An 8,439-nucleotide genomic window follows, 5' to 3' on the forward strand; every position below is an offset into this window, starting at 1 on the left:
TATGTTCACGTGCATGCATGTGTGTGTTTACTATAGAAAATATAATGGCAAAATGACAAGTGGTTGTTTTGCAAACAGCAATATAGAGATTCATATCGTTGGTCTTTATACTAGCTGGTAACCACCATCAACCTCCTTGCGGTGCGGTGGGTGAATCAGGTTAAACAAAGCGATGAAAAGGCACCGTATAATAATTATAACCGTACAAGCAGCATAATTGGCTTAGTAATGGAACAATTTTCTGAGGTGGTACTTCAGTATAGAAATAATGGTTGGGAACCCATTGACTTAAAAAGACCCACTTCATCACCACTTTTCAACCTATGCCAAAAGTATAGAAAGTAGCCTACTCATTGTGCAGATTTCTCATTTCAAGTTTTAAAATGTCTACAAATATTTTGAAAATTAACAGATCTGCTATTTCCAAAATGTCCGAAATTTATATATAGCGCTGAAGTGGTTATACTGTATGTTTTTTTTCATCTATAAAGTCGTAGTTTCAAATGAATGTAATGGAGTAAAAGTACAATATTTGCCTCCGAGTTGTAGTGGCGTAGAAGTCGAAGTATACTGGAAACTGGAAATACTAAAGTACAGTTACAAATAACTAAAATTTGTACTTAAGGACAGTACTTATAAGTAAATATTACTTTCCACCACTGGATATGAAGTAAAGCCCATAAGCAGCAATAATTAATGCCAGGACACACACACACACACACACACACACACACACACACACACACACACACACACACACACACACACACACACACACACACACACACACACACACACACACACACACACACACACACACACACACACACACACACACACACACACACACACACACACACACACACACACACACACACACACACACACACACACACACACACACACACACACACACACACACACACAATTTCATGTGTGCAACTTTTCCAGTACTGCAATATATATAGTTATCCATCCAGCTTCTTTGTACAGTACTTGTTCTTTCAGGATCTACAGTATAGCTGGATTAACCCTTTTAAAACAGATCTGTGCTCATAATTATGTTCTGGCCTCTTTACCTTTTTCTGTGCGTACGGTAGCCTCTTGAAGGAGTCCGTCTTGGAGAGGCCAGGGTCAGAGATGACCTTAGAGTCAGGTCAATGGAACGGTAACCCTGTGGCAGCTTCCGGTCACACAGGAGGGTCAACAGCTGGGCCAGTGTCATCTCTGCTGGGAGGGGCTGACCTAAAGGCACAAAAATAATCAACAACAAAAAGAAACATGATCAAATTAAGTGAGGGGGAAGAGGATGAAATGCAAGGTGTGATGGAAAGAATCAAAGCGATTTTAAAAGTATAAAGTGATCACAACTAAAATTGGTGGTTGATTATCACAAACGTTCTTTGGTGCAAAAATGTCAGAAACATTAGAAACATGACATATCACTCTGCTGGTCCTCCTTGACATGAAATAGTTTGAGAAGAATCACTGACATAGAAACATAGATTCTTCATTAAACCGTTGTGATTTTAGGAGACATTTTGTAGAATTGACCTCAAGTCTAAATGGGTCAAAGCAGGAGGTACACACAGAGGAGTCGCCCAAAAACGGAGAGAAAAAAGACAAAAGTGGAATGAAATATTGATAATACTACAGGTAGTTCTTCCGACCAAGCTATTGGTTGAAACAGTCTCTCCAGCCGTGCTGAAATGAGCATGACGGCACGCCTAGCCGTTAATGGAAGATTTGAGAACGGATTAATCACATTAGAAATATCATTAGTTGTGCTGATTAGTGATTAAACATTAGAAGAGTGTTGTGTCGAGTTTATCCCCTGAGGATATACCTCTAAACATTAATAATTCCTCCGGCTTATATTGGTAACTAAAAATGTGTAATCAATTTATCGAGTAGATGAAAACCCCCAAGTGGTGAGGTCAGGAAGTTCATGTACAATAAATTATTCATTATATTAAAGCTTATAGTGAAACTGTATACCAACCAATTACAATCTATCTCAGGGGATCTCAGATAATTAAACGCTAATTGGGTTAAATGTGTTCGTACTGAAGGAAATGCATGATGGTACAGTGAAGCACAGAGAGATGTGACGGGAATGTATTGAGGTATATCTGAACAGAACAGGAAGGGGTGTTGGATCTATCTATAGTCACAGAGCGTTGGAATCAGGTTTCATTCAGTCAAGTGACTGACCACACCAAAGGGTCACCAATGCAACCCCTTGGGTCCAAACGGTTGCAAGGAGTCAACGCTGAAACCGTCTCGACCCTTTGGTGTGGTTTGGGGCCGTTGAATTCCATGCGTTGAATCGCTAGGGTCAACGTGGGTCAAGGTGCAACAAGACCGCAGGGACGCTGCGGAACGCTAAAACCGTCTCAACCTCAGAGTATAATATGACTATTGACTATCGTTGCACGCGTTCACGTGCGTTCACGTATGAAACAGCGTTCACGTGCGTTCACGTATGAAACAGCGTTCACGTGCGTTCACGTATGAAACAGCGTTCACGTGCGTTCACGTATGAAACAGCGTTCACGTGCGTTCACGTATGAAACAGCGTTCACGTGCGTTCACGTATGAAACAGCGTTCACGTGCGTTCACGTATGAAACAGCGTTCACGTGCGTTCACGTATGAAACAACACGTGTCGTCATGAACGTGCGCAATGATATAGTCAACGGACAGTTCATGTGTTTGGGGGCAAAACTGAAATACCAAATTCGGCCAGTGTGGTTTGGGCTTTAGAGTATGAGGAACAGGGAAGCTCAGCTGCGTTAAGTTGCTCATGAATGTGTTATTATTTACGTTTACAAGTGCTCTGAATACAGTCATTATGTTACACTTATGCAGTCGCCACATCAGTGAATGAATCGTGCAGTGTATAGTGTGCTTCTCTGTCAACAGTTAATTACCTGATCAACTCTTTCAACTCGTTGCTATATCATGTTTAGCTAATAGCATACCGAATGGTTGCTACCAAATGCTATCCTCTGGAAACACGGGTCAGAACGATGTAAGACATACATGTGGGATGTAGAAGAATGTATGTTACGTGAATGAATGTGTGTTTACTAGAAAATAAATGGCACAATGACAAGTGGTTGTTTGCAAACAGTAGTGGTTGTTTGTAAGCATTAGTGGTTGTTTGTAAACAGTAGTGGCTGTTTGTAAACAGTAGTGATTGTTTGTAAACAGTAGTGGTTGTTTGTAAACAGTAGTGGCTGTTTGTAAACAGTAGTGGTTGTTTGTAAACAGTAGTGATTGTTTGTAAACAGTAGTGGTTGTTTGTAAGCATTAGTGGTTGTTTGTAAACAGTAGTGGTTGTTTGTAAACAGTAGTGGTTGTTTGTAAGCATTAGTGGTTGTTTGTAAACAGTAGTGGTTGTTTGTAAACAGTAGTGGTTGTTTGTAAACAGTAGTGGTTGTTTGTAAACAGTAGTGGCTGTTTGAAAACAGTAAAATAGAGTAATACATATCATTGGTCTTTACTACATGGTAACCATCAACCTCCTTGCGGTGCGGTGGGTGAATCAGGTTAAACAAAGCTATGAAAAGGCACCGTATAATTATAACCGTACAAGCAGCATAATTAGCTTAGGAATGGAACAAAAGGGTATCGTGTATTTTAACGTCAGTAATTATTATGGTGGTACTTTGGAGAGCCAGATATGTTCAACCTACCAAAAGTATAGAAAGTACAAATTGCCAAAATGTATATATAGCGCTGAATTGGTTACTGTATGTTTTTTTTCATCTACAAAGTCACACACACACACACACACACACACACACACACACACACACACACACACACACACACACACACACACACACACACACACACACACACACACACACACACACACACACACACACACACACACACACACACACACACACACACACACACACACACACACACACACACACACACACACACACACACACACACGTGTTTTTTGTGTCCTAAAAAAGCTCTGGTTGCAAAAGGGGTGCAGTGGCCTTTTTTTCAAGGGGAGTTCTCAGGGTTACTAGAGGGGGGGGGGGGGGGGGGGGGCTGCTAAATGTTTCTGTGAATGTTTAGTGTATTTATTTTACAGCCAGGAGGGCGGCAGCAGCTGCTGCAACGACGCCATGCATGCAACGTACAGTATAGTTCCATCCGCCCTATTAGAGCTGTCTAATTCCTACCCACCCATATTAAATGAGTCAGGTTTCAAGGGAGCCCTTTTCGGGGACTGCTCGCTCGGGCTTTCACGCTTGTGTTGGCAGCAAGGGAGTAGGAGGAGGAGGAGGGAAGGGGGAGGGGGGGGGGGGTGTTGGTCCCCAGGTGGGGGGGAGGAGGGGGGTAGGAAGAGGAGGAGGAGGAGGGTGCTGTTGGTCCCCATGGTGCAAAGAACCTTACTCTAAACAGACATTCACTGGTTCAGATTCACTGGTGCAAACGGAGGATCTTCGTGCTGTTTGTTGCGAATGCACTTACTATGAGACCTAGCAGATCATGTCTGTCTGTGTGTGTGTGTCCTGCTTTTGTGCCCATATATGGAGCTGAGTGATTTGGCTGCATTTTGTGCCCATATATGGAGCCGAGTGATTTGGCTGAGTCATGGTGACATCAGTGTGATGGCGTGGTCCAACTTGTATGGTACAAGCTGCGTTCGCATCCCGCGTTTGCGCGTCTTACTGGTTGTGATACAGCAACAAACCAAACGATCCTTGAGTGTTAATAATATTGTATACTTGGAGGAGTGTAAAAAAAAAAATCCACCCAAGAAAATTCTCCTCCGGTTACGTTGAGCGTTGGCGTTGCTTTGATCTGCGACGGGTGTTGACTTAACGATTGTGTTTTTGGTATTTTGATTTTTCATTGAAAGTCACCGCGGTCATGATTTATTTAAAGGCGTTCCTCAATAAAACGTCACATCCAATGTGTTTTATATTCTGACGCTTTTGTACTGCTGCCTATCCACGTCCTGCATTATTCAGCCATACCACTATTAACCCATTCTGAACGGGAACACATTTTGGTGTTAGCATCATGTTATGCTTTAGCTATTGAAAAAGAGCAGATCTACAAGCTCTATGAGCTTGTAGGTCTGCTGTTTTTGAAAAATCGAAGAACGACGATTTTTAGAATCTGATCTCAGGTCAGAATGGGTTAATCAGACCAGTGTGTGTCCAGTGGAAACCTCGTATGAATCTGATCTCAGGTCAGAATGTGTTAAACTGTCGACATCGCCTGTCAACCACACAGAAGTCTGCATGTGCAGCAGAGTGGATCAGAGGGGCTGTAGAGCACAGCAACGGTCTTCTGGACCCACTGAAAACGCTCCGATTCAGTTTTTTCCCCCATAGAGATTTACAAAAGAATATGTACATAAATTATTCTATAAGTCTAGAATCAAGCCATTCGGGATCCTCGTGAATCATGACCATTTAAGCCTGATTCTGTAAAAAGAAAAAATACAAATAAATAAATAATATTAATGTGTTATTATTATTACTATACATTTAATAAAATACCTTTTGTTTAGCGTTTTTCATTTTTTTTTTTTTCGCAGAATCAAAGGTTTTATGTTCATGACTCACCAAGATCCTGGATGGTTCGATTCTAGGCATAAAATAATTTATATAATTGATATAAATCTCTATACTAAAAGTAGAAAAAACGCGTCGCACATACGTACAAGGTTTCTGCCCGACAACAACAGAAACGATGATATCAGACGTGAAAACACACAGAAAGAAACGCCTCAGTTTGTACTCTGGTTGATGTGAGCAAGAACAGCACAGTTACTGTAGGAGGGTGTGGTGTATTCTGTTGCATAACATCACACTAACCCCATTGATATGGTTGACTGTACGCCATTTTCTTTTCAGATGTTTTCCATGAGCTTTCTATCATCTTATACTATATAGTTTGCAGTGTCACTGAGCAGTATGTGGGTGGGAGGGTTAAGGGATTTCTTTCTCTTTTTTGTCTTTTTCCTTCATTTTGTTTCATAAAAATATATATTTCATATCATAATGTTCGTAACGATTTATAATCTGTTCAATAAAAACATTCCTTCCATTCCAGAGGTGCTAAAATTTCAGGAATCTTTGCAGGGCAAATTCTCTACTCTGTTTCAACAAGTTTTAGATGGTCATATCTCCTTCAATTATTGTCCAATTTCATTGAATGAAATCATCATTATGAAAGCTTATATTCTGTACTTTAATAATCTGTAAAAATCGAGTTGTGGGCCTTTTTGCTGGATTGTGTCACATTTGACAAAGAAAAACCATCACACTAATCCGTCCTCTCTCTCTCTCTCTCTCTCTCTCCCTCTGTGTCTCTCTCCCGATAATAGGGGGTCGCCTCCTGTTCCTGGCGGTGGCGGCGGTGTGGCTCCTCCTCCTGGCCCCTCCTCCGGCCTCCGGCTGCCCCGCCAAGTGCGTGTGCTACAGCGAGCCGCGGCCCACCGTGGCGTGCCAGCAGCAGGGCCTCTCCGCCATCCCCACGGGGATCCCCGTGCGCTCGCAGCGCGTCTTCCTGCAGAGCAACAAGCTGACGGCGGTGGGCTCCACCTCCTTCAACACCTGCCAGAACCTCACCGTGCTCTGGCTCTACTCCAACAACATCAGCCACGTGGCGCCGGGGGCCTTCGACGGCCTGGAGCGCCTCGAGGAGCTGGACATCGGCGACAACGCCGGCCTCAAAACCATCAGCCCCACGGCGTTCCGCGGCCTCACCAAGCTGCACACGCTGCACCTGCACCGCTGCGGCCTGTCGGAGCTGCCCGTGGGCGTGTTCCGGGGCATGTTCTCCCTGCAGAACCTCTACCTGCAGGACAACAACCTGCTGGCGCTGGCCGACGACACCTTCCTGGACCTGGCCAACCTCACGTACCTCTACCTGCACAACAACCGCATCCGCGTGGTGACGGACAACATGTTCCGCGGACTCGTCAACCTGGACCGGCTGCTGCTGCACCAGAACCGCGTGGTCCGCGTGCAGCCGCGGGCCTTCGGCGACCTGGGCCGGCTCAAGTCCCTGTTCCTGTTCTTCAACAACCTGACGGCGCTGACGGGCGAGACCATGGACCCGCTGCAGTCCCTGCAGTACCTGCGGCTCAACGGGAACCAGTGGACCTGCGACTGCCGCGCCCGGACCCTGTGGGACTGGTTCAAGCGCTTCAAAGGGTCCAGCTCGCAGCTGGAGTGCCTCCTGCCCGCCACGCTGGAGGGCAAGGACCTGAAGGGGCTGAAGAGCGACGACCTGGAGGGCTGCGTGGCGGCGGCGGAGACGCCCGCGCTGCAGACGCATCAGACCAACGTCTTCGGCTCCAGCTCCTCCTCCAAGACACACCCCTCAGGTAAGTTCCCCTCCACGGAGGAGGGGGAGGGGTCCGTCCCCCGGTGCTGCCTGGGGGTCACGGACAACGACAAGTCCTCCATCCTCTCGGGGAAAAGCCGTCAGATCACCAACAACCCGCTGAAGGAGAAGGAGAACATTTCCAAGACCAAGTTCAAGGAGCCGACGGAGCGGACGAAAAGCAACGAGACCACCCGCAACAAGCAGAGCGACGGGCCCCTGGGGACCCTGTCCAACACCCTGGAGACGGACCTGGAGAACCTGAACCCCGACGGCCTCATAGACAGTGTGGAGCCCTCCGCGGCGACGCCCAACAACAAGAAGAAAAAGAAGTGTTCCAAAAAGCCCAAGTCGGACTCGACCCAGTGTCTCAAAGGCAAAGCCCAGGGATCCACAGTTCGTGGTGCGCTCATGTTGCGACTCCCCCTCTTTTTTTCCTCCGTGATCTGGATTTCTCTAGCCATGTCTTAGGGCGGATTCCGGATCCGGATCGGATCTTTTAACAGATTGTTTAATTGCTCATGACAATGATTACAGAAACCCACAGTGACTTCTAACGAACGCAGGCAGAGACTGAAGGTCAAGAGGTCATGTTGCCCCCCCCCCAACCCCCCCCCCCCCCTCCTTACGACAGGGGTATGGACAAAACAACAATGAAGATGTTACAATGAGTACATTTAACAAAAATGGATGCCTTTACAGAAAAACTTCAGATCTGATGTATATAATGAATCGGTGCCCAAAATTGTTTGTTCTTCTTATATTGTACTTAACTGTACTGTGTCTAAAGCTACACGTTATGGAGACCCCGATCGGCCCTTCTTCCCAGAGACCCTCGACCCTCCATAAAAAAACAGCTTTTACTGCAAAGACAGTGACTGCCTATAAAGACAGACAGACAGAGACTGTTGTGGAAAATGAAATAAAAAAATGAAATGAAAAAAGAGAATTTAAAGAAATTTACAGGAAAATTTTAAAAAGCCGAACGCACACAAAGAATGTTTGGGTCCGTTTATCAAAGAAGAATGATCTCCCCCATTACCCATTATTTATTCAAAAGTG

At 45.2% G+C, this 8,439-nt stretch overlaps 1 protein-coding gene across 1 annotated transcript in view; it reads left to right on the forward strand.

Moving 5' to 3' along the window:
- The window catches only part of rtn4r (reticulon 4 receptor), a gene marked incomplete at both ends in the record, with an annotated part of 41,412 nt that extends 33,564 nt beyond the window's left edge, over nt 1–7,848 (forward strand). Inside the window, one exon of the mRNA XM_080756767.1 lies at nt 6,374–7,848. Coding sequence (XP_080612893.1) covers nt 6,374–7,848 — 1,475 coding nt within the window. The remainder of the gene's footprint in view (nt 1–6,373) is intronic.
- Between the last annotated feature and the right edge of the window lie 591 nt (nt 7,849–8,439).

Source organism: Protomyctophum bolini, assembly GCF_963924005.1.
Source record: "Protomyctophum bolini genome assembly, chromosome: 22".
NCBI classification, from domain to species: Eukaryota; Metazoa; Chordata; class Actinopteri; order Myctophiformes; family Myctophidae; genus Protomyctophum; species Protomyctophum bolini.